The sequence below is a fragment of the Anguilla anguilla genome, chromosome 12 (genome assembly GCF_013347855.1).
Source record: "Anguilla anguilla isolate fAngAng1 chromosome 12, fAngAng1.pri, whole genome shotgun sequence".
Classification (NCBI taxonomy): Eukaryota; Metazoa; Chordata; class Actinopteri; order Anguilliformes; family Anguillidae; genus Anguilla; species Anguilla anguilla.
The window spans coordinates 42352594-42377593 of record NC_049212.1 but is presented as its reverse complement, the minus strand read 5'-3'; the positions used below and the strand labels follow the sequence as shown (position 1 = coordinate 42377593).

Sequence of the window (25000 nt, the reverse complement as noted above, 5' to 3'; positions counted from 1 at the left end):
GCACACACACACACACACACACAGGGGGTACCTGTAATGAGCGCAGTCCCATCATAGTTCCAGCGCCCAGCCATAACAGCCCCACGGTGCGCCTCCACACTCTTCTCAATCCGGCCCGTCTTAGAGCCCAGGTGGAACTTACCTGCAGCACAGATACACCACAATCACACAGAAACACCACAATCACACAGAAACACCACAATCACACAGATACACCACAATCACACAGAAACACCACAATCACTTAAACCACAGAAACACCACAATCACACAGAAACACCACAATCACACAGAAACACCACAATCACACAGAAACACCACAATCACACAGATACACCACAATCACACAGATACACCACAATCACACAGAAACACCACAATCACACAGAAACATCACACACACTTAAACCACAGAAACACCACAATCACACACACTTAAACCACAGAAACACCACAATCACACAGAAACACCACAATCACACACACTTAAACCACAGAAACACCACAATCACACAGAAACACCACAATCACACACACTTAAAACTCATTAACTCATTAACACTTCAACCATAATCATACACACTTAAACCATAAACACAACACACTTCAACCATAAAAACACACACCTTAACCATAAACACAACACACTTCAACCATAAACACAGCAAACACACACACTTCAACCATAAACACAGCAAACACACACACTTCAACCATAAACACAGCAAACACACTCACTTCAACCCTGTGTCCTTCCAAACACACACAACGCACCATTTCTATTATATAGACAGAGAACCTTCCACTGTAAATGTGATTAAATGCAAATATTCAGCCATTTATCATTTAAGACAACCTACAAGTTCCAAAATGCAAGCCTGAGCTGCCTGTGTAGGAGATGCCTGTGCTGGAGATGCCTGAGCCGCCTGTGCTGGAGATGCCTGTGCTGCCTGTGCTGGAGATGCCTGAGCTGCCTGTGCTGGGGATGCCTGAGCTGCCTGTGTAGGAGATGCCTGAGCTGCCTGTGTAGGAGATGCCTGTGCTGGAGATGCCTGCGCTGCCTGTGCTGGAAATGCCTGCACTGGACAAGCCTGTTCAGAAGATGCCTGTGCAGAACACAGAGCCTCAGCAGTTTGCTTTGCTTCAGGCTCCTATCTGCAGGAGACAGCGTGTCATCAGGCATGGAGACAGTTATCAAACACACTGGCCTACCATATACTTAGTGGCTGTGCATATTAAAACATGCTGAATGCTCTATATAATTTCTGGTTGGTTAAAACTGCAAATCAGCAGACTGCTGCTGTCCCTGTTTCTATACTTGGGCTTCCCAAGAAAAGAGAACGCTACGGGCCCAGAGCACCAGGGCAGGTAGTAAGAGCGTCTGTGCAGCTCGAGAAAAGAGTGAACAAACAAACAAGAGGAAAAGAAAAAAAGCGGAGCCGATTTTGTTGGCAGGCACTTTTGCAAAGTTCAGGCATCCACGCCGCTCAGAGCAGCGTTATACTGAAGACGGTGCATTATATGAAATCCCAGTTTCGCATGTCTGCTTCTAGACCCAGCTGTGAGATCAGGAAGATAAAGATGAACCCACAAAAGGTCAGATATGACTTCACCACCCACCAGTGCTCTCCATCTGTGACTATAGCAATCTCACAGTCTCAGCCTCTGACACCTTCAGACAGTGTAGAACAGGTGCAGAAACAAGTACTATAACATTTACAGGAGAGAGTGCAGTCACTCCTCAGAAGGGTTTATCTGCATAAGATGGTGCAGAAGAAGAAAACTCAACACTGCAGCTAGGCTCACTTCTCCACATGCGTTCAGCCTTTTATTGAAAAGTCAACAGTGGAGATCCTGCAGAAGACAGATGGAAACAGAGTCTCTGAACTGTGGCACTGGCACTGGTACGAGGCTGCAGATCCAACGGTCCTTTACATCATACCAGAACTCGCCAGTGTCTGTGTGTGTGTGTGTGTGTGTAGTGTGTGTGTGTGCATGTGCTCACTCTGGGCCTCTAAAACAGAGCACTCACTCTGGGCCTCTAAAACAGAGCGCTCACTCTGGGCCTCTAAAACAGAGCGCTCACTCTGGGCCTCTAAAACAGAGCACTCACTCTGGGGCCTCTAAAACAGAGCACTCACTCTGGGCCTCTAAAGCAGAGCGCTCACACTGAGCCTCTAAAGCAGAGCGCTCACTCTGGGGCCTCTAAAACAGAGCGCTCACTCTGGGCCTCTAAAACAGAGCGCTCACTCTGGGCCTCTAAAACAGAGCGCTCACTCTGGGCCTCTAAATCAGAGCACTCACTCTGGGCCTCTAAATCAGAGCACTCAGTCTGGGCCTCTAAAACAGAGCGCTCACAGCTGCCATTATAGAGAGACACGGCTCTGCTCAGCGCTGTCTCTCCTGTAGTACCATGCAGCCTGGAAACTAGGAAGCACTTCACAAACACACAAAAATGCACGCACTGCACACACACACAAACACATGAACACACATATACAAACACTCTCTCTCTCATACACACGCACACACACACTAATACCCACAGCACAGAGCACTGGGTTTTCTAACGACGGGATTACCGTCAGTGCTGGTGAGCACGAAAATCTCGGCCAGGCCTTGCTTCTTGCCCCCCACGGTTTTGGGGAACCAGTGAAGGTCGACGGGGTACAGGTCATCCGGCAGTCTGACGACCAGCGTGGTCTCATTGGTCAGCAGGTTCCACCTGAATATCTGGTGATCTTCGCTGCAGGAGAACAGCTCGTCGGGCGTGGTCCAGCCCACGCTGCTGACAAGCTCCTTGTGTGTGCCGTCGTTAAAGAGAACAGCGACCATGACCAGGCAAGTCACATGGCATAACATTATTACAATATGTTACAATCTAACAGCACACACTCAGAAAACACAAAGGTGCAATATCACCAAAAGGACTATTTACAATCAATAATAAATTAAATTCTTGGAATGGAGTCAACAAAGTGCCAGAAATATCCCTCAGAGATTTGGGTCCATGCTGACAGCCAGTCCACTTCAAGGTTTGACACATCGCGCGTTCAGAGATGTAAACACCTCTTACGTAAGCATTTGTGGCCCTTCGATTAGCTTGAACAAGACCTGCCAATCTCATCTGACTCATTAACAAGCTGCTTTCACCCACAGAACTGCTGCTCACTGGATGTTATTTTGTTTATTACACCATTCTCTGTGAAGTCTAGAGACGGTATGTGTGTGAAAGTCAAAGAAGGGCACCTGCCTCTGAGATGCTGGAACCACGTCGTCCAGCACCAACAAACAATCATACCAAGGTCAAAGTCATTTAGACCACGGGTCTTGCCCATTCTGATGTTTGGTCAAACAGGAACAAAACCTCTTCACCACGACTGCATGCATGCTTTAAATACTGAGTTGCAGCAACGTGATTCGCTGTTTGGAGGAGCAGACTATTTAAGGAGGAGCGTTAACAAGCAGACGTACCTAATAAAGTGGCCACTGGCTATATCACTGATACAACAAGGAAACCGGTTACAAAATGACTCATTTAAATGCGCGGTTGATTTTACATTGAAGGATATGTTTAGGCTCCTTTAGGAGGGAGGTTTTCAGTCTCATTTTCGGCAAATTCTTTGATCTTCAGTGCTCGGTGTCTATTATCGATTATAGCTGGAACACAACAGGAAATAATACTCAAAGTTCAGAATATACAGTAATTATTTGCCTTCTAACATTATTTAAATTCGCTAATCTTTTTTAACACAACTGGAATAGCTATCTCGTCAAGTTCTCGTTCTAGAGCCATAGGTAACGTTAACGATTGGACTAGGCACACACTCATTACGTAGTTACGGTAATGTTTATCCATCTAAGCTTGTGTTCTATGGCTTTCAGTGCACCGTATTTTCCAGTCTTTTCCCGTTCAGAAAATCGCAGCCAGCCAGCGGGATAGATGACAAGAGTCCACAAGCCAAATATCTAACGGCCAAATACCTACCTCTGTAGCGCTGGGTAGCTTGATTGCTTGTTTTTCAAGTTGAGAAAATAATGCTTGGCTAGAAAGTAGACTAAGCAGTCTACCAAAGCGATGCAGCTAAAAATGTCAATGCATGCTAGACAGCTCCTCCTAACACATAGGATAAGCTATAAAATAGTATTGCATCTAACCATGCTAACGTCATTAGAAAATGTAACTGATGTTTAACATACCTGCCTTCGCCCGGTTCAATGCCTGTCACTCGGATAAACATGCATCTCGTTGCTAGCGAGCTAGCCAGCCAATAGCAATGAGCCTTCTAATATGGACTGCAAGCTTTATTAGCTACACAGCCCCTAAGACATTCACAATCGGGTTGTGTCAAATACCAACACCTAAACCGCAAGAAGCACGAAAATTAACGTATCTAAATAATATACATTGCTGATTAGCTACATCGAAAAATCTGATCGAAATTCGAACAAAAAATAAGCCACTAGCTAATTAATTGAACGTTTAGCAATAAAACTAAATAAGTCACTTGCAAGTAGGCCAACGTTATCTAACGTTACCCACCTAACAGCGTGAAAGTTGCTTTTCTGCGATATCGCGAGATTTTACTGAATTGTGTTCTTTGCCAAGAATCAAACAGCTATCGGTAGATGCATAACGCATTTCTTAACTAAAACCCATATAGCCATTTAACATAGAAAGTCTTGTCATTTTCAGTTAATAAGAAGTGTTCAACTACCTAGCTAAATGCCAGGAAAGGGTCTCCTTTCACTTCACTTGCGTTTCTAGGCAACAATTTAACACGTAAGTTGAAGAGCTAGTGACCACATCCAGCAATAATAAAACATTAACTTGCAGAAATATTTTTTTTATACATTAAAATGTTGTTTGTGGTGTTAATTGTACATATTACTTTCATCCAAATCTTGGAATATAACTCCAAAATTAAAACGATTACAGACTTGGCATCGGCCCCCTTTTTGAAATTTCTTCTTTTCTTGACCAGTGAAATTCCCATGCTGCCTTGCGCCACTTTAACGAATTTTGGTTCGACTGCAGCGTTTAGGCGCCATTTTCGACTGAGGAAGCCGTCTAGCAGTCTGACTTCAGAGGAGAAAGGACCGAGACATACAGAATTTTACTTTTTATCTCCCGTCACAGTCACGGATTGCTTTAAAGCGTTTCTTAAAAATTGAGAAAAAAAATCTGGACAACGCTACAGCTAAAATAGTTACGATCTGACGTTCAGGAAAAGGTAAACACTGCTACTTCACCTGGTCTATAAACTTCAAATGAAATAAACTTGATGGATTTTAGGCGTGTTTCGCAGTGGAAGTGGTTCACATATATCCACGAAGATATTTTAATATGTGAAATGTACTTTTGAATATGCCGTGCCTATATGTATGGCTTGGCAGCTAGTAGTTGCCTTTGTAATATTTATAACGTTATCAGTTCGCTATATTTCTAAGGAACCTGGCTTTGCACCCAAGTTGGCTAAATTAGTTAATAGCTAGCTAGGCTAGCAAACTATTTTGCGTTTATTCATTCGCCAACTCATTAACATTAAATAGTCGCGATTTAAACTAGCGTTAGCGCTTACATGTTATTTTTGAAATGTGACGTAACGTTTTGCTAGTTAGCCTGATTGCTCGTTTTGTTGACTCTCGCTATATAAACCTAACAGATCAGTGCAGTTAGCTAACGTTAACTGGGTAGTGAAGTTAGTGTTAGTTTATAAGGCCAAATAACAAAACCTGCTTATTACCGTTAAGTTACTGCCACAGCTATTCTAGCGTTTTTTAGTCCCAGCTCTCTTAATAACCTCATACCAGTCCCTTCTTTACAGCTAGCTTCTAAACTTTCGTTTCAGCACGTTTAGTTAACTGTTTTGGCTTTCTAAATGAATTGTTGCTTGCTAAGCAAGCAATTAAGTTAGCCAGCTGGTCAGCAAGTCCTACAGCTTGCAGCATATGGACTAATGCGGTGTGTTATTCATCACCATATAGCTTTGACATTACTTAATTTTGCATATCATCTAGCGAACGTTAGTTCGCTAACTGGCAAGCTCGTCTAAAAAAACGGCTCAATACTAAAGATTTAAGTGGTAACGTTAACTTGCTACTTTGTAGCTAGCTAATCAAATGAACTTTTTGACGTTCTTTGAAAATAACCTAGGATTGGAACCCGCAAGACTCGATTTGGTTAGGCAAAGATGCATGTATTTCTAGCTCGTCGTTCGTACTATTTATGAGTTCTGTCTTTCGTTACTGACAGCGCGAGACGTCACCATTTTCCGTCTTTGTAATGTGCTGGTAACGTGACGCTTTGTCTGATCCGCGCAATCGACTTGTCAGTTCAATTCTGCTTAAATGAAATCAGGAGAAGCCATGTGTAGCTGTTTGTTAGCCAGTTATCGCAAGCTGGCCCATAAACGAAGTTGTCCTGCACAGTGGAGAACTTTATTACTTTTCTGCTTTGGCAACAATATCGGGACGCGTCAAACTAAGTGTGGAGGCACAAATAGTTTTCCACAATCGATACATTTTGAATGTAAAGCGTTGCCGTTTTAGTGTCGAAATCTGATGTTTTTCTTCTCCAGTGTGTTCAACGGGTGACAGAGGTCCCCCTCATTTTGTCAAAAAATAAAATGATCTGTGGCTATTACCAACTGGATTATCGCAGAACACCTCCTCGGGATGGCTGGATAACGGAGGACGGGTGTAAGGGTGCACCTCTTTGACATGTAGTCAGCGGGCTGGTGTGGGGGGTGGACAAACGGCGCTCTTCGCCTCTCCTCGGATTTATCTGTGCATGTTCCGAATGTCCTCTTCAGGTCGAAACCATGCCATCCAAAACGACGAAAAGCTCCACTGCCGCCAGGCAGAGGGGGAAGGGGGCGCAGGCTCGGGATGACTCGGACGAGGAGCTGGATGTACCCCCAGCAGAAATGAACTTAAATGGCCAAGGAGCAACACCGACAAATGGCAAGTAGCGATGGGTGTTTTGATGGCTGAGTTTGCATCTAAATGAGCGGCTACATTGTCTTGATGACTTTGTTGTTGTTTTGCTGTATTTTGCCTCATCATAATAATGTAGCTAGCTGGTTCCACTTTAGGCGGTTTGCTTTGCTAACAAGCTCGTTCTTTCCGTGCGTTTATTCACATTTGGCTGGATCGCTAGCTAACGTTAGCTGGGAATCGATACATGTCTCCGGTGATTTTGAGCTGATTATTATGGTGGCGTGTGTGCGTCTGTTTCAAATTAAGCTAACTTTATTTAGGACCGAGACTTGATTTAATATTAGTTTTGGTGCTTTGATTTGGACTTTGCCTCGTATATTTTACATAGTGAAATGAATGGACTGGTATTTTGTGTGTCTTTTGCGATAAAGGTACATAATTTGACTTGGTCCTAGAAGTCGTACTTAGTAGTTTTTTTTTGTCCTCAAGAGAATCGGCTGCAGTCCTTTCGGTCTATTGTGGGAAAGAGTCAGTATTGGTTATGTCAGTAGGCTTTCAGTACATTTATTTAAGCAATTATTTTAACTTTGATAAGAGTATTAATTACTGATTTCACAAAGCAGTGTAACTTTATATGCAAAATAGCTGCTGTAAGTGCAGTGTTCTAAAGATGGTGGCATTGTTAATGTTAAATATCTGTGTACAGAGATTATTATAACAAATATAATGCAACCTGTTAGCCGACTGAAAAAGTCATTTTTGATAAAAGAAAATTTTCCTTCGAAAAAAAATGTTTAACTAAATCTAACCAGCCTGTTCTGCAGTAATAATGTGTTTATTAGATTAATATTGTAGTTGATGAGGGAGTATTTCTGAAAGTAACCGCGTCCTGGTGCTGTTTGTTTTTACATTGTGAACAAAGAAAAGTGACTGCTGTAATTTAACTTCCGATCCTCCGCGCTGGCTTTGTTCGCTCCTTCTGACCATCCACCCTGCGTTTTGTTTGTTTGTTTTTGCGTCTCCACCCCTCCCCCCAGCCCCGCTGCCTGCACCTAAATATAAATGATTCTGTGGTCTGAAAGTTAAACTTTTCGCCCCAGATGCCGCTCCGCGGTCGCCCGTCGAGGCGGTTGATAACCGAAGTTTGGAGGAGATTCTCGGTAGCATCCCTCCACCCCCGCCCCCAGCAATGACCAATGAACCGGGCGCTCCTCGCTTGATGATAACGCATATTGTTAACCGGAACTTTAAATCATATGCGGGCGAGCAGGTACTGGGGCCTTTTCACAAGGTATGGAAACAAACGCCCGAACTAACGTTCACGTGTGATTTACTTATGAAGTACGGCTTTATCATTATTTATATGCAACTCTCCAACTCGCAAGATGGAGACACTGCTGTATTTGCTAATGAAGGGCTAAAGTTTTATATTTATTTAATTGTCTGAGTAGGTGAAAACTTAAATATTTGATGTTCATTGTGCTTGATTAATTTATTTAGAACATCAAATGTAAAAAGATTAAAGAAAAATGTTAACATTAGTTTTTTTTTTACACTCCTCCATTTTGAGGCAGTTTTCTATTTTTACACCAGTGGTCTGGTGAGGTTGATACTGTAAAAATGCAATTTCTGTGGCAGGGTAATTTGTGCCTGGTTATTTTTTTAAAAATATTTAGTTTTGTTTAGATGGAACACAGGTGCAGAAAATAATTGCTTGTGAAGTATTTTTTATTTTATTTTTATTTTTTAACACTGGAGAAAGTGGTGTGATTTCAATGTGCTGAAAATAGGCCTGATAAAGTTTATGGTCCTGCAGAATATTGTCTTCCTGAGGAGATGTTTTATATTTTTATTAATTTTTCCCCGTTTTCTCCTCTAGCGCTTTTCCTGTATCATTGGGCCGAATGGAAGTGGAAAGTCCAATGTGATAGATTCCATGCTCTTTGTGTTTGGGTACAGAGCTCAAAAGATCAGGTCCAAAAAGCTCTCTGTGCTCATACACAGTTCTGATCAGCACAAGGACATTCAGACATGCACTGTGGAGGTGCATTTTCAGAAAATTATTGACAAGGTAAAAAAATAAAAACACACATGTTATAAATATTTGTAGCTGTGATACTCGTCTCCCTGAAGGCCTTGTGTGACAGAGGGGGTTCTGGGTAATCTGAGTCTTACTGTACGGTGGACTGCATGGAGGGGATTAATCTTGCTGCACACGGTGTGCTGTATTTTTATTAGATTTTTTCTTTCTTCCCACCTATTTTTAATATTTTATTTTTTTTATTTTAATTTTATCTCTACAAAAAATGAGCTCCTTGGTTGTTTACCTGATCTTATCTCAAAAGTTTATCTGGTGCATTTAGGACAGTGGTGTAAATTTGGTAACCTTAAAATTAAACCTGTTTAATTAGTTCATTTTTTTAACAACAAACAACAGTTTTTGCTGACATCAGATTTCACTGTATGTAGATGTCTTTGAAATAAATAAATAAAATTTATTTGGATACCCATATGAGAGATATTTTTCCATATTTAAAAAAATGGGGAAAAATAACATTTAGGCATTTAATGTATTTAATAAGTGAAGTTTTGTCCATAATAATAATCCACATTAATCCAGATAATTTAATTGCATACAGAGAAATCATTTCTGTCTAAAATTCGAGCTTTAAAGCATATTTATGTTTTTGTCATGTGGCTTTTTAAATATTTGATATTCATCTTAATGAGACCTAGCCCATCTCCCCCCTGGTGAAATCATTATTCTGTGGTATTCTGAGCACGAAGAAAACATGACATCCTCTGAGGCTCAGGCTTGTACTTTTGTGTCATATTTATTTTTATTTTTTTTATTTGTGTGGTTGTGTGAGATGGAAATATCATAAAACCAGTTCCCTTACAAGTACACAAAATACAAGCATTCATTGGCTAATGGATTGTAACATTTCCTTTTTTTATTTAAATTTTATTTATATATGTATTATTTATTTTTTTTTTTTTGCACCCTTTTTATAGATGTTGGCCTACTCAGTATATACAGATTCTGTGTAGTATGCTAAAAACAACAAATAATTTTGGGCCCATGGCATGTTTCCTAAAGTGTAAATTTGAGCGTGTAGTTTCGGATGCTCTCTGACTCTGTTTCTCTTTGTCGGGTTTGAGTCTTTTGAACTAAACTGGTGCACTTGTGCCCCCTCGCCTCTGTGCAGGAAGGAGATGAGTATGAAGTCATCCCCAACAGCAAGTTCTGCGTTTCCAGAACAGCCAGCAAAGACAACTCCTCAGCCTATCAGATCAGCGGCAGGAAGGCCACCTTCAAAGACGTGGGGATTCTCCTGCGCAGCCACGGCATTGACCTGGACCACAACCGCTTCTTAATCCTACAGGTAAAATAATTAATAAATAAATGATGCTGCTAGATTGTTGGTTTGGGAGTGAATGAGTAGCTGTTTTTGACAGGCAGGATAAGCTGTGGAGGAGGAGCCTGTCTGAGCGCTCACAGCCCTTAGACTGCTATAGCAGCGCATCATGGTTTGCAGTTCTGCACTAAAAGGTGCAAATCATTATTTGCTGCTTTAGAATTTTAAGGGGAAGGCAGAGACGCTCTCTCTCTCTCCAGGATGGGGGCGAGCGAAACGGGGGGTGTTCCTCAGCAGTCTCCCCTTCCCCGCCGTAGCAGCAGGTAAATATTGGTGTGTGACAGAACCCACCCAAACCCCAATATTACTAGTGCTGCTTCAGTGTGGCAGGGCCCATCACCTGCTAACCAGCCCACCGGCCACTCGCCTGTACGCTCGTAGGGGGGGGGAGGGGGCGCGCTTTTTGGGGCGTGTCTGTTTATGGAAGGATAGACGCGTGTTGGCGGTTGTTGTGTACGTGTGCGCGCGTGACGCACTGCTCTGTGACAGCCTGTCCGTGTGGATTCGCTTCATTAGTGCCTTCTGGGCTGCCCTCCTGGACATCACGACTCCGCAATCACCTTCTTTCCCTTTCTCTGATCTGCGTTTTCCTGACCCCTCCTCTTCTTAAAGATGGACAGGCGCCTGCCTCACCCGCAGCTCTCCGTACAACGGGTCCTGGAGCTCAGCCATTGGCTCTAGGGTCGTTTTTCTCTCTTCCCCTGACGTGTGTCCTGTTATGTTTAAGTTGTCCCTCTCAGTCTGTTACTGCTGAACATTTTTTAGCTTTTTAATTTTTAATTTAATTATTTTACATTTTCTGTTTTTTTGGAGGCCTATATGTCTCTGAATGAACTGTGAATGCTTGTGTTGTGCGCTGTGTTTTACAGGGTAGATGAGTGGTCTAATTGTGTGTGTGTGTGTGTGTGAGTGTGAGTGAGACACTGGGCTGGCAGTGTGGGAAACAGTTCTGTGGGCTGGAGTGTGTGAGAGTTAAAGCTTTATTTAAGCACAGCTTTGTTCTCTCTCACTACAATATTTAAGAGGGTAGAAATTCACTGTATGTTTGAATTGCCATGTGTGTGTATTCAGTACAATAGAGTGCATTTTAATTTACAAAAATTAACTACTGTAATTTAGTTTTCCCTAAATCCACTCTGTTCACACTTGAGTGTGTAAAGGCTTTCACTCATTTAAAATTAATTCATTTTGAATTTCATAAAAGTTCTATATTGCAATTCAGGAGCTATACATTTATTTTATACCTTTACTCAATAACAAATAAATAAGTAAATTAAATAATGATTTAATTATTAAATAATTAAGTAAACTTTTTTTTTTGTTTTTTATTTTTGTTCATTTAAGCCCATACTAAAATGTAATCATATTTTCTACTCTTAGTTCAGCATGATGTCACCATTACACACACACAGTTAATTATTACGGCTTGCTTACTTTTAGTAATATGGAGTATTTTTCTTGGAGCACAAAGTGAGTTCCTCTCTCCCCAGTGCTTCCATTTCACCATTTCAGGACTAAAGTGCATTTGAAAAGTTGCAGTGCCAAAGATTAAATTCAATGGGAAATAAATAGACCTGCTGCCTGGTATTCAGGCACAGATGCGCAGGTATATTTACAGATTTATTCTCACTCTGCGGCTGTTGCTGTGCAGAGATGTTCAGGTGATGAAATCTGTAGTGTGTGTTACCACTCTACACGTATGAGTATAAAATCTAAATATTTTTGCAGGTTTTCTGCTATAGGGATTGTTTATGCAAATGTTACAATTTTCATTGTAATGTAATGGCTGTGTTTTTCGCAAGTTGGGGGGGAGGCAGTAAATGGTGTGTTTGTGATGTTTTGGGACATATAGACACAGTAAATGGTGTGTGTGATGTTTTGGGGTACAGAGATGCAGTAAATGGTGTGTTTGTGATGTTTTGGGGTATCATATATACTGTAACTGCTGTGTGTGTGTGACTCCTCTATGTATGTGTCTGTGTGTGCATGTGTATGACTCCTGTGTTTGTGTGTGTGTGTGTTTATGGCTCCTGTATGTATGTGTCTGTGTGTGTGTGTGTTTATGGCTCCTGTATGTATGTGTCTGCGTGTGTGTGTGTGTTTATGGCTCCTGTATGTATGTGTCTGCGTGTGTGTGTGTTTATGGCTCCTGTATGTATGTGTCTGTGTGTGTGTGTGTGTGTTTATGGCTCCTGTATGTATGTGTCTGTGTGTGTGTGTTTATGGCTCCTGTATGTATGTGTGTATGTGTGTGTGTGTGTGTGTTTATGGCTCCTGTATGTATGTGTCTGCGTGTGTGTGTGTGTTTATGGCTCCTGTATGTATGTGTGTATGTGTGTGTGTGTGTGTTTATGGCTCCTGTATGTATGTGTCTGCGTGTGTGTGTGTGTTTATGGCTCCTGTATGTATGTGTGTATGTGTGTGTGTGTGTGTTTATGGCTCCTGTATGTATGTGTCTGTGTGTGTGTGTGTGTGTGTGTGTGTTTATGGCTATGGCTCCTGTATGTATGGGTCTGTGTGTGTGTGTGTGTGTGTGTTTATGGCTCCTGTATGTATGTGTCTGTGTGTGTGTGTGTGTTTATGGCTCCTGTATGTATGTGTGTATGTGTGTGTGTGTGTGTTTATGGCTCCTGTATGTGTGTGTGTGTGTGTGTGTGTGTGTGTGTGTTTATGGCTCCTGTATGTGTGTGTGTGTGTGTGTGTGTGTGTGTGTGTGTGTTTATGGCTCCTGTATGTGTGTGTGTGTGTGTGTGTGTGTGTGTGTGTGTGTGTGTGTGTTTATGGCTCCTGTATGTATGTGTCTGCGTGTGTGTGTTTATGGCTCCTGTATGTATGTGTCTGTGTGTGTGTGTGTGTGTTTATGGCTCCTGTATGTATGTGTCTGTGTGTGTGTGTGTGTGTTTATGGCTCCTGTATGTATGTGTCTGTGTGTGCATGTGTCTGTGTGTGTGTGTGTGTGTGTGTGTGTTTATGGCTCCTGTATGTATGTGTCTGTGTGTGTGCGTGTGTGTGTGTGTGTGTGTGTGTGTGTGTGTGTGTGTTTATGGCTCCTGTATGTATGTGTCTGTGTGTGTGTGTGTGTGTGTGTGTGTGTGTGTTTATGGCTCCTGTATGTATGTGTGTGTGTGTGTGTGTGTGTGTGTGTGTTTATGGCTCCTGTATGTATGTGTCTGTGTGTGTGTGTGTGTGTGTGTGTGTGTTTATGGCTCCTGTATGTATGTGTCTGTGTGTGTGTGTGTGTGTGTGTGTGTGTGTGTTTATGGCTCCTGTATGTATGTGTCTGTGTGTGTGTGTGTGTGTGTTTATGGCTCCTGTATGTATGTGTCTGCGTGTGTGTGTGTGTGTGTTTATGGCTCCTGTATGTATGTGTCTGTGTGTGTGTGTGTGTGTGTGTGCGTGTGTGTGTGTGTTTATGGCTCCTGTATGTATGTGTCTGTGTGTGTATGTGTCTGTGTGTGTGCGGCGCAGGGAGAGGTGGAGCAGATCGCGATGATGAAGCCTAAAGGCCAGTCTGATCATGACGAGGGCATGCTGGAGTACCTGGAGGACATCATCGGCTCCTGCCGGCTCAAGGAGCCCATCCAGACCCTGTGCTGCCGCGTGGAGCAGCTCAACGAGCAGCGGGGCGAGAAGGTGAGCGCCTGTGTACACCTGCGTGCGCCTGTGTACACCTGCGTGCGCCTGTACACACCTGCGTGCGCCTGTACACACCTGGGCCCTGCAAAACAATCTTACACTGGAAAAAACACTTCCACTCCAGCTTCTCTAGTAAGAGCAGAATCATTTCCACCTTATCTACTGCACTGTTGCACATGTCATGGGTAAGTTTACATGGCTGTAGCTGAAGACTCTGCATAGCTGGCTAGCTGTTGAGTGCTCTGTGGGGGGCTGTCAGCCTGCTTGTTTTAAAGATCTGGGGGGGGGGGGTGTAATCATTAACTGCCGTTCTTTGACTGGAGCGGAGTGCTCCTGGTGGGGTGGGGATGTGGTGGGGTGCTGTTTAATATTTTTAAGAGCGGCCCCAGCCCAGCCCACAGTCTCTGTGACCTGCCTCTCCCTACGGAGCACAGAGACAGAATCCTGTCCTGCCTCCACAAATCTGTGTGCAAATGATCACAATGTGGGTATTAAACAGCTAAATGCGCCACATTTATTTATTTATTTATGGCATGTGTTGAAAAGCCAGACCTACTTTAAATGTTTTTGAAAGTTCTAGGGCAGTGGTGGAAAAGGCGTGGGGTGGGTTTGGTAGATGATTGACAGGTTTTAGAGGAATTCTGAGCCATTAATCCTTGCAGGGGGTTAGTGCTGTAAATTATAATATGCGGGATGTGAATGCCACTTCCTCACTCAAGACAAAACTGAGTCTTTTCAAGTTGTTAAAATTTTTTTTTTTTAAATAACTTTTATACTTATAAAGATATTGTAGCATTATTGGTACTTGTATATCATTTTATATTTTCAGTTTATGAATTATGTATTTGATTTTAGCTGGAGTTAGTTTATGGGCAGTAATTGTTTTGCTGAGAAAGACATCTAGCTCTTGATATCTGTCTTCTGAGGTAAATCTTTGTACAATTTATGCTGTACATTTTAAATGTGAAATATTTGGGCCATAATAACTTGAGTTTTATTGGATTCAAATTAACAGATGAAAGCTTTATTTATAACCCAGGTCTTATGTCATTTTGTTCCAGTTTTACAGGAACTTAAGCTGTGGATTTTTTACTGTGATTTCGGATCTATTCATGAGCACATTTTATTTTATTCCATTTTTGTTTTATGGAACCCTATTTTCAATTTAGTGGTACATTATTTTTTGTTTTATTTTTTTATTTTATACAATTTATTTAATGTTGCAGGACGGCTGCCTGTAGACACTAGTTGTGTTCTGAGTGTGGGTGGGGTTTGTGAGGTCATCTGCTGGGTGTCTCCCTGGCTGTCACTTAGGCTCCTCCCCCTCAGAGAGGCTGAGATTATTTTCAGCTTGGCTGCGCTTGCATGTCAGATGAGCATTGGCTAAAGGCTCTGAGTCAGAGACGCAGCCTGATCCTGACTCCTCCTCCTGCATGGCAGCTGAACCGTGTAAAGATGGTGGAGAAGGAGAAGGCCGCTTTGGAAGGGGAGAAGAACGTGGCTGTGGAGTTCCTCACTCTGGAGAATGAGATCTTTCAGAAGCGCAGCTACCTGTGCCAGCATTATGTGTGAGTACCCTCCTCCCTGCACGTGTGAGTACCCTCCTCCCTGCACGTGCACGTGTAAGTACCCTTCTGCCTGCTCGTGTGAGTACCCTCCTCCCTGCACGTGTGAGTACCCTTCTGCCTGCACGTGTGAGTACCCTTCTGCCTGCACGTGTGAGTACCCTCCTCCCTGCATGTGTGAGTACCCTCCTCCCTGCACGTGCGAGTACCCTCCTCCCTGCACGTGCGAGTACCCTCCTCCCTGCACGTGCGAGTACCCTCCTCCCTGCACGTGTGAGTACCCTCCTCCCTGCACGTGTGAGTACCCTCCTCCCTGCACGTGTGAGTACCCTCCTCCCTGCACGTGTGAGTACCCTCCTCCCTGCACGTGTGAGTACCCTCCTCCCTGCACGTGCGAGTACCCTTCTGCCTGCTCGTGTGAGTACCCTCCTCCCTGCACGTGCACGTGTAAGTACCCTTCTGCCTGCTCGTGTGAGTACCCTCCTCCCTGCACGTGCGAGTACCCTTCTGCCTGCACGTGCACGTGTGAGTACCCTTCTGCCTGCACGTGCACGTGTGAGTACCCTTCTGCTTGCACGTGATTTTTCCTGCATTGAAATGTCTTGGGCATTGGACTGCCTTGGTGTTTTTTCATGCCACCTGTAGGTGAAATCCCACGCAAAAAAGAAAAACAATTAGAAGAATGATCTGTGTGTTTATTAGTAAAATAGCCTACTATTAGTTCTTCATTCAATAAGTTGATGGTTAAGTAACTAGCTATATCAGCACCAGTCCCCCGGTCTAAACCCCCCACAGAATTGAAATGCTTCTGGAAAAAACATCACCACTGTTATCTATTGGGTGGCCATAAGACAGCCAATCAGCAGTGAGGCCTCGCAGTTTCCATGTGATTGATAAAAACACATCACATGGAAGCTGTACGATCCTGCTGCTAATTGGTTTATCTGATCCTGTTTATCAACACCCAATAGATAAGTGCTTACATGTTTTTTTCTCCGGGAGCATTTCACACGGCCTCTGCAGTGTGGTTGTTTACTACTGCTCCAAGTATAATTAAAGAGGAACAGAAAGGTAATACACCATATGGTGGCGAAGAGGGTTATTGCATTTGATAATTATCGTTGTGGCATATCGCCCAGCTCTATGGGAAAACGAAATAAGCAGCGTATTACCCTGTTATTTTATTCATCACCCCAGCGTCCATTCCTTAGCTGTGTCTGGTAATGCTGAAAGCAGGCACAGCCATGGCTGCAAGCACTGAAGTACTCACTCCTTTGTGCTGTTTGCTTTAGCCTACTGATGGCCCCAGCAGGAAACCTTGTGGCAAAACTATGATTTTATGTTCTTGGCCTGGCCCCAGTGTTGGGAAATAGCTTTTCCCTATGATGTTTTATGTCTCATCATTTACAGTATGTCAAACTCTAGGTTGTTGTATGACCTTATTTCTTATACAGACTAAATTAATTGACTTAAATTATCAGTAATAAATCGATGTTGGTGTGTCCCTAATGGAAACTTTATTCTCAGTAATGACTCATTTACATGTCCGCATCTGCTCCAAGCTTTTAGTTGCAGAATAATGGGTAAACCCTACCCTAAAGGTTCAGGGGCCGTTTGACTTTAGCACGTTAGCTGTTTGGCTTTAGCACGTTAGCATGTTATGTTTTTCCAGCCACGACCTGCAGAAGAGGGTGACTGAGAAGGAAGCTGAGAAGGAGAAGATCCAGGAGGACAACAAGGAGCTCGCCGAGGAAAACGAGAAACTTGCTGAGCAGATGAAAGTCAAAACCCAGGACCTGAAAAACGTGGAAAAGTATGACCTTCTCATTTCAGCCTGAGATTCACATCGGCGTTTTCTGATTGAGCGGTTGGGTTGTTCACAGGGGTTGTGTTTGCACTGCAGCTGGGTTCGCAGGGGTTGTGTTTGCCATGCGGGGTGTCTTGGCGGGTCTTTGTGGGAATTCTGTGGTCCAGTGGGCTGGATGGCACCTCTGCTTCTGCGCTTCATTAAATCTCCTAAAAGAACCGTTTTAATTTCTCAGAGGCTCTGTCTGCTGGCTTTGCCCCAGCGACAGAAAGCCTTTTTTTGTCATTCAAACTATGGATGGGCAATACGCCCAAAAACCCAGTTTGGTTCCCCCTGCGGCCTCTGCCAGCTGTTTGGGAGATACTCCGTACATATAACAACATTACTGCTGATGTGGACAAAAAACAGTAATGATAACAATTTTTTAAAAGGTTTTTTCTATTTTTAAAAACTGTATTATTGTATTTGTCCTTGGCTGTAATGATCAGCCTGTTCCTTCAGGAAACATTGGGGCTGGTGACTCAAAGACGAGGGTGTATACATGTTAATATGAATTAATTCTGTTTAGTTATCCCAGCTCATTTCTGTTATGCACTGACACCATTAAAGCATACTAACCCTGGAGTATTTCAGGAGAGTTATCACCGTCTTAGGCCCTGCTGATGACATGCCTAACGGCTAGCACGCGTGGGTGACAGGATATTTTGGGGCTAATACTGTGCGGTTTTACTGCAGTTCTGCATCTGTATAATCACAAGATCACCAGTCACTATTGGTGGAAATATTACTGCTGCTCAGGGCTTTTCAAGGCAACCTGCGCTCATTAGCATTTTAGCTGGTTAGCAATCATGCCCATCCCGGCCTGGCTATTCCGTCTGCTTAAATTTAGGTTGAGAATGTGTTTCAAGGATGAAGTTGTGCCAGTGTCGCTATGAAATATCGCCCACCCCTCCTGCAAACTCTACATTGGCCTGTATATAGACAGTGGGAAATTTGTGCATATGTTTCAGATACTACATAATCAGTACGTTGCCCATCACATGTACGTAGAGCCAACCTCTCTTCTTGGGCTTTGTGTGATCAGAAATGGCCAATGTTTATTGGGCCATTTTAAGTGGTTTGACTGCTTCAGGTTGCTTTGGTTTTCTGCACCCGGCTATGGTTCGCTGTATTAATGCTCTTACGCACAGGAAACTGGGGAAGCTGACTAAGTTCATTGAAGACCAGAAGGAGAAGTTCACCCAGCTGGACCTGCAGGACGTGGAGGTGCGTGAGAAGCTGAAGCACACCAAGACCAAGACCAAGAAGCTTCAGAAGCAGCTTCAGAAAGACAAGGAGAAGGTGCGTCTGCAGCCGGCTGCCTGAGCCCAGTCAGCCCTGTTTAGAGCCCAGACCTTAGGCAGTAATGTCCTCTGGGTCAGCATGGAGACTGGTATAGCAGATACAGGCCTGTCCTCTGGGTCAGTATGGAGACTCTGGTATAGCAGATACAGGCCTGTCCTCTGGGTCAGTATGTAGACTCCGGTATAGCAGGCCTGTCCTCTGGGTCAGTATGGAGACTCTGGTATAGCAGGCCTGTCCTCTGGGTCAGTATGGAGACTCTGGTATAGCAGATACAGGCCTGTCCTCTGGGTCAGTATGGAGACTCTGGTATAGCAGATACAGGCCTGTCCTCTGGGTCAGTATGGAGACTCTGATAGAGCAGGTCTGTCCTCTGGGTCAGTATGGAGACTCTGGTATAGCAGATGCGCACTATCAGAGTGAGTTACAGTAGGGGGCGCTCTTCTGTTTCAGATGGCCGTGTTTTTCAGCGTGTGCAGGGCCTGCCTCACACTGAGCTCGGGGATATTTGTGTTGTGCAGGTGCCAAACGCCATACGCGCTGCCCCAATACAATTTCCTCCTCGACGCTAAATGAAGTGGCTTAAAAGCTTAAGCAGACGTACAGAAACTCAGCGCGCAGGCAACTCAAGACCTTTTACAAATTATGTTTTACGGGCAGCCTAAATAAAGTTTCACGGTGTTATGTCTAGATACCTCAAAATGAATGCTGTGCAAATAGAGTAAATCTTATCCCAGACACACGCACGCTCACACACACACACACACACGCACACACACGCACGCTCACTCACACACACACTCACGCACGCTCACACACACACACACACGCTCACACACACACTCACGCACACACACTCACGCACATTGTGTAAGTTCACAGTGTCTGTGACTATTGTAGACTGAGGGTGTAAAAACCAGTAGAACTCATTTAATTGACTGATTGATTGAAGATAGACACAGGAACAAAATCATCAAAATCTGCATTTTAGACAAATCAGAACAGTGCGAGCAACCTACAGCAAAACCATTTTTAGTTGTTTAATGTTGATATTCACAAGATACATTCTGATGCCATGCAGTTTGGATTCAGACATAATCACATGCTAATAAAGTACTGGGGGATTCAGGCATAATCACACACTAATAAAGTACTGAGATTCAGGCATAATCACACGCTAATAAAGTACTGAGATTCAAACATAATCACACGCTAATAAAGTACTGAGATTCAGACCTAATCACACGCTAATAAAGTACTGAGATTCAGACCTAATCACACGCTAATAAAGTACTGAGATTCAGACCTAATCACACGCTAATAAAGTACTGAGATTCAGGCCTAATCACACACTAATAAAGTACTGAGATTCAGACCTAATCACACGCTAATAAAGTACTGAGATTCAGACATCATTACACGCTAACTAAGTACTGAGATTCAGACCTAATCACACGCTAATAAAGTACTGAGATTCAGGCATAATCACACACTAACAAAGTACTGAGATTCAGGCATAATCACACGCTAATAAAGTACTGAGATTCAGACATAACCACACACTAATGAAGTAAATTGTGCTTTCGTTTAGCTGTATATTTTTGTCATAATCTGTTTTAGAATCACCAGCAAGTATCAGGTTTGAGAGCTTATGTTTTGTGAGATATGTTCTTAGACATAGTGTTGCATTTATTTAAACTAAGCCTGCCTTTGCCCTGGTGTCTCGCTACCGCCCCCAGCTGGAGGAGGTGAGGAACATCCCAGCCAGCAGTGAGAAGATCATCACTGAGGCAACAGCCAAGAGAGAGAGCCTGGAGAAGCAGAAGATGGTGGAGGAGGAGAAGCTGAAGAAAGTGATGGAGAGCCTGAAGGAGGAAACCTGCGGTCTGCAGCAGGACAAAGAGGTCAGTCTGTGCAGCGGAACTGAGAGGTCAGTCTGCGCAGTGGAACTGAGAGCTCAGTCTGTGCAGCGGAACTGAGAGGTCAGTCTGTGCAGTGGAACTGAGAGGTCAGTCTGTGCAGCGGAACTGAGGGGTCAGTCTGCTGGGCGGGACAGAGGTCAGTTTGTGCAGCGAGACAGACGGGTCTGCACTAGTGTACAAACCATTAAGAACTGTGTCGTCACCCCCCCCCCCCCCCCCCCACCCACCCCCACCCTGTCTACCTCCCCCCCTCCCCCCCAGGCGAAAGAGAAGGAGCTGTTGGAGTTGAGTAAGGGGGTGAATGAGACGCGCTCCCAGATGGACGTGGCGCAGTCGGAGCTGGATATCTACCTGAGCCGCCACAACATGGCGCTGACGCAGCTGAACAAGGCCAAGGAGACGCTGCAGAGCACCACCGCCACACTGCGCGAGAGGAAGGCCGCCATCAAAGAGCTGCAGACCAGCGTCCCCGAGCGCGAGCAGGAGCTCAGTAAGGTACAGCATCCCCGAGCAGGAGCTGAGTAAGGTACAGCATCCCCGAGCAGGAGCTGAGTAACGTACAGCATCCCTGAGCAGGAGCTGAGTAAGGTACAGCATCCCCGAGCAGGAGCTGAGTAACGTACAGCATCCCTGAGCAGGGGCTGAGTAAGGTACAGCATCCCTGAGCAGGAGCTGAGTAAGGTACAGCATCCCTGAGCAGGAGCTGAGTAAGGTACAGCATCCCTGAGCAGGAGCTGAGTAACGTACAGCATCCCTGAGCAGGAGCTGAGTAAGGTACAGCATCCCTGAGCAGGGGCTGAGTAAGGTACAGCATCCCTGAGCAGGAGCTGAGTAAGGTACAGCATCCCTGAGCAGGAGCTGAGTAAGGTACAGCATCCCTGAGCAGGAGCTGAGTAAGGTACAGCATCCCTGAGCAGGAGCTGAGTAAGGTACAGCATCCCCGAGCAGGAGCTGAGTAAGGTACAGCATCCCCGAGCAGGAGCTGAGTAACGTACAGCATCCCTGAGCAGGAGCTGAGTAAGGTACAGCATCCCTGAGCAGGAGCTGAGTAAGGTACAGCATCCCTGAGCAGGAGCTGAGTAAGGTACAGCATCCCTGAGCAGGAGCTGAGTAAGGTACAGCATCCCCGAGCGCGAGCAGGAGCTCAGTAAGGTAACGTTGTGTTACACAGTTGTATTGGAGCCGTGCGTTAGGGTTGCGTTGGGGCCTTGCGTTAGGGTTGCGTTGGGGCCTTGTGTTAGGGTTGCGTTGGAGCCTTGTGTTAGGGTTGCGTTGGGGCCTTGTGTTAGGGTTGCGTTGGGGCCTTGCATTAGGGTTGCGTTGGGGCCTTGCGTTAGGGTTGCGTTGGAGCCTTGTGTTAGGGTTGCGTTGGGGCCTTGCGTTAGGGTTGCGTTGGGGCCTTGTGTTAGGGTTGCGCTGGGGCCTTGTGTTAGGGTTGCGTTGGGGCCTTGAGTTAGGGTTGCGTTGGGGCCTTGCGTTAGGGTTGCGTTGGGGCCTTGCGTTAGGGTTGCGTTGGGGCCTTGCGTTAGGGTTGCGTTGGGGCCTTGCGTTAGGGTTGCGTTGGGGCCTTGCGTTAGGGTTGCGTTGGGGCCTTGCGTTAGGGTTGCGTTGGGGCCTTGCGTTGGGGCCTTGCGTTAGGGTTGCGTTGGGGCCTTGCGTTAGGGTTGCGTTGGGGCCTTGCGTTAGGGTTGCGTTGGGGCCTTGCGTTAGGGTTGCGTTGGGGCCTTGCGTTAGGGTTGCGTTGGGGCCTTGCGTTAGGGTTGCGTTAGGGTTGCGTTGGGGCCTTGCGTTAGGGTTGCGTTGGGGCCTTGCGTTAGGGTTGCGTTGGGGCCTTGCGGGGCCGGTGATCACCATTACAGTGGCAGTCTGGACAGGCGGGGCAGAGAAGGGTCTGGAAACGCACAAGCTTTTGTGATGATGATGTCAGCGGCTTAAGGGGGAGGAAGGGGTCTGGCTGCAGTCCAGTGTGCTGGGGGTTTGTGCATTACAGGGTTTACAGCTACATTAATACTTTAACAATCATGCTTCAACAGCGTCACGGAAACATCTCTGGGATAAGAGCGCCTGTTAGCCTTCTGAGTGTGTGTGCGCGTTCACGTTTGTTTCCATAATGTGAAACACTGTCCTGTCGTTGTTTAGATGTGATTGTTTGAATGTGATGGGTTAAATTGCAGTGGCGTTGTTTAAGTGTGATTGTTTAGATGTGATGTGTTAAATTGCAATGGCATTGTTTAGATGTGATTGTTTAGATGTGATGTGTTAAATTGCAATGGCATTGTTTAGATGTGATTGTTTAGATGTGATGTGTTAAATTGCGGTGGCATTGTTTAGATGTGATGGGTTAAATTGCGGTAGTGTTGCTTAGATGTGATTAAGTGTAACTCAGTGACATGGTCCTGTGCAGGATGAGCAGGAGCTGGAGAAGCTGACGCAGGTGGATGTGAAGGCCCAGGGCGTGGTGAAGGACATTCGGCAGAAGGTGGAGGAGGCCAAGAGCTCTCTGTCCTCCAACCGCAGCCGGGGGAAGGTCCTGGATGCTCTGATGCAGCAGAAGAAGAGCGGCAAAATCCCCGGCATCCTGGGCCGGCTGGTGAGCTCGTCTTCCTAACCCCACCCCTGCACCCCTAACCCCTCCCCCTCACTCAAGCTCCGCCTCTTCACCCTAACCCCGCCTCTTCCCCCTTCATCCTAACTCCACCCCTTCCCCCCAGCCCCACTTCTTCACCACTCACCCTAACCCTGCTGCTTCACCCAAGCTCCGCCCCTTCACCCTAACTTGGCAGTGTGTCATACGAGCAGGCTGAGCGAGCGAGGGAGTGAGCGAGCAGGACGGCTGTGCTGATTGGCTAAATCTCCTCTCTAACAGGGAGACCTGGGCGCCATTGATGAGAAGTATGACGTGGCCATCTCCTCGAGCTGCGGCTCGCTGGACAACATCCTGGTGGACACCATCGACACGGCTCAGAAGTGCGTCAACTTCCTCAAGACGCAGAACATCGGGGTGGCCACCTTCATCGGCCTGGACAAGGTGAGGAGGGGTTCCCCCCAAGCACAGCTTTCAGGAGAGTGTGTGTGTGTGTCTGTGAGTGAGTGTGTGCGGACATGCGCGTGTGTGTGCATTTTTAAAGCCCAGTGCAGGGTATGCTTCACCACTGCAGAGAGGAGTCTCTAAAAGCACAGACCTGCCCAGGTCAGGACCTTCATACGGAGCTTTAAAAGATTACAGAGTTAACTTCAGTCTCCTGCTTAACGGGGTCAGCATGGTGTTTGCACAGCCATGAAGGAATGTAGCTGTGCATCTGCAGAACTGAAGTGATATTACTATTATTATTATTATTATTACTACTAATAATAAATGGATCAGTTTCCATGGTGACAATTTCAGAATCAGCCCATTACACACGTCTCCACCACTGAGGCGGATTAGCCTGTAGCCTGTAGTGATGGCACTGTGAAGCAATCACTGTGCTTTCCTGTGGAGCGGGGCGTTGTGATTGGCCGAGACGGTGACTGACGGCTGGCTGTGGCTCGCAGATGAAGGTGTGGGAGCAGAGCATGGGGCGGATCCAGACGCCGGAGGACGCGCCGCGGCTCTTCGACATGGTCAGCGTGAAGGACGAGGCCCTGCGGCCGGCCTTCTACTTCGCCCTGCGCGACACGCTGGTGGCGCAGAACCTGGAGCAGGCCACGCGCCTGGCCTTCCAGCGCGACAAGCGCTGGAGAGTGGTGACCCTGCAGGGCCAGATCATCGAGCAGGCCGGTACTGCCCCCGTCTGGCAGCACGGGGATATGAACACACACAGAGTCAGGCTAGCTGTGGGGTGTACTGCTCCCCCTAACCAGCAGCACGGGGATATTAACACACACAGAGTCAGGCTAGCTGTGGGGCCTACTGCTCCGACCCCCCAAACCAGCAGCACAGGGATATTAACACACACAGAGTCAGGCTAGCTGTGGGGTGTACTGCTCCCCCTAACCAGCAGCACAGGGTTATTAACACACACACAGTCAGGCTAGCTGTGGGGAGTACTGCTCCCCCTAACCAGCAGCACGGGGGTATTAACACACACAGAGTCAGGCTAGCTGTGGGGTGTACTGCTCCCCCTAAACAGTAGCACGGGGATATTAACACACACAGAGTCAGGCTAGCTGTGGGGCCTACTGCTCCGACCCCCCTAACCAGCAGCACGGATATTAACACATACAGAGTCAGGCTAGCTGTGGGGTGTACTGCTCCCCCTAACCAGCAGCACGGGGATATTAACACACACAGAGTCAGGCTAGCTGTGGGGCCTACTGCTCCGACCCCCCTAACCAGCAGCACAGGGATATTAACACACACAGAGTCAGGCTAGCTGTGGGGTGTAC

At 45.7% G+C, this 25000-nt stretch overlaps 2 protein-coding genes across 7 annotated transcripts in view; one reads left to right on the top strand and one right to left on the bottom strand.

Moving 5' to 3' along the window:
- Positions 1-4981, bottom strand: part of ift80 (intraflagellar transport 80 homolog (Chlamydomonas)) — a 62849-nt gene extending 57868 nt beyond the window's left edge. The window contains exons 1-4 of one of the 5 annotated variants that reach the window (XM_035384683.1): positions 4836-4981; positions 3573-3660; positions 2583-2804; positions 32-142 (exon numbers count right to left, since the gene is read on the bottom strand). In XM_035384683.1, coding sequence (XP_035240574.1) covers positions 32-142; positions 2583-2804; positions 3573-3609 — 370 coding nt within the window. In that variant the 5' untranslated portion in view covers positions 3610-3660; positions 4836-4981. The other 4 variants (XM_035384685.1, XM_035384684.1, XM_035384681.1 and 1 more) reach the window with 4 other exon arrangements.
- smc4 (structural maintenance of chromosomes 4) overlaps positions 4688-25000 on the top strand; it is a 31389-nt gene continuing 11076 nt past the window's right edge. The window contains exons 1-14 of one of the 2 annotated variants that reach the window (XM_035384679.1): positions 4688-4783; positions 6816-6966; positions 8043-8233; positions 8822-9013; positions 10152-10328; positions 13830-13994; positions 15438-15565; positions 17235-17375; positions 18560-18710; positions 20450-20614; positions 20894-21127; positions 23037-23222; positions 23499-23660; positions 24167-24392. In XM_035384679.1, the coding sequence (XP_035240570.1) occupies positions 6825-6966; positions 8043-8233; positions 8822-9013; positions 10152-10328; positions 13830-13994; positions 15438-15565; positions 17235-17375; positions 18560-18710; positions 20450-20614; positions 20894-21127; positions 23037-23222; positions 23499-23660; positions 24167-24392 (2260 nt within the window). In that variant the 5' untranslated portion in view covers positions 4688-4783; positions 6816-6824. Of the gene's footprint in view, positions 4784-5040; positions 5235-6815; positions 6967-8042; positions 8234-8821; positions 9014-10151; positions 10329-13829; positions 13995-15437; positions 15566-17234; positions 17376-18559; positions 18711-20449; positions 20615-20893; positions 21128-23036; positions 23223-23498; positions 23661-24166; positions 24393-25000 lie in introns of those variants that run through there. The other variant, XM_035384678.1, reaches the window with a different exon arrangement.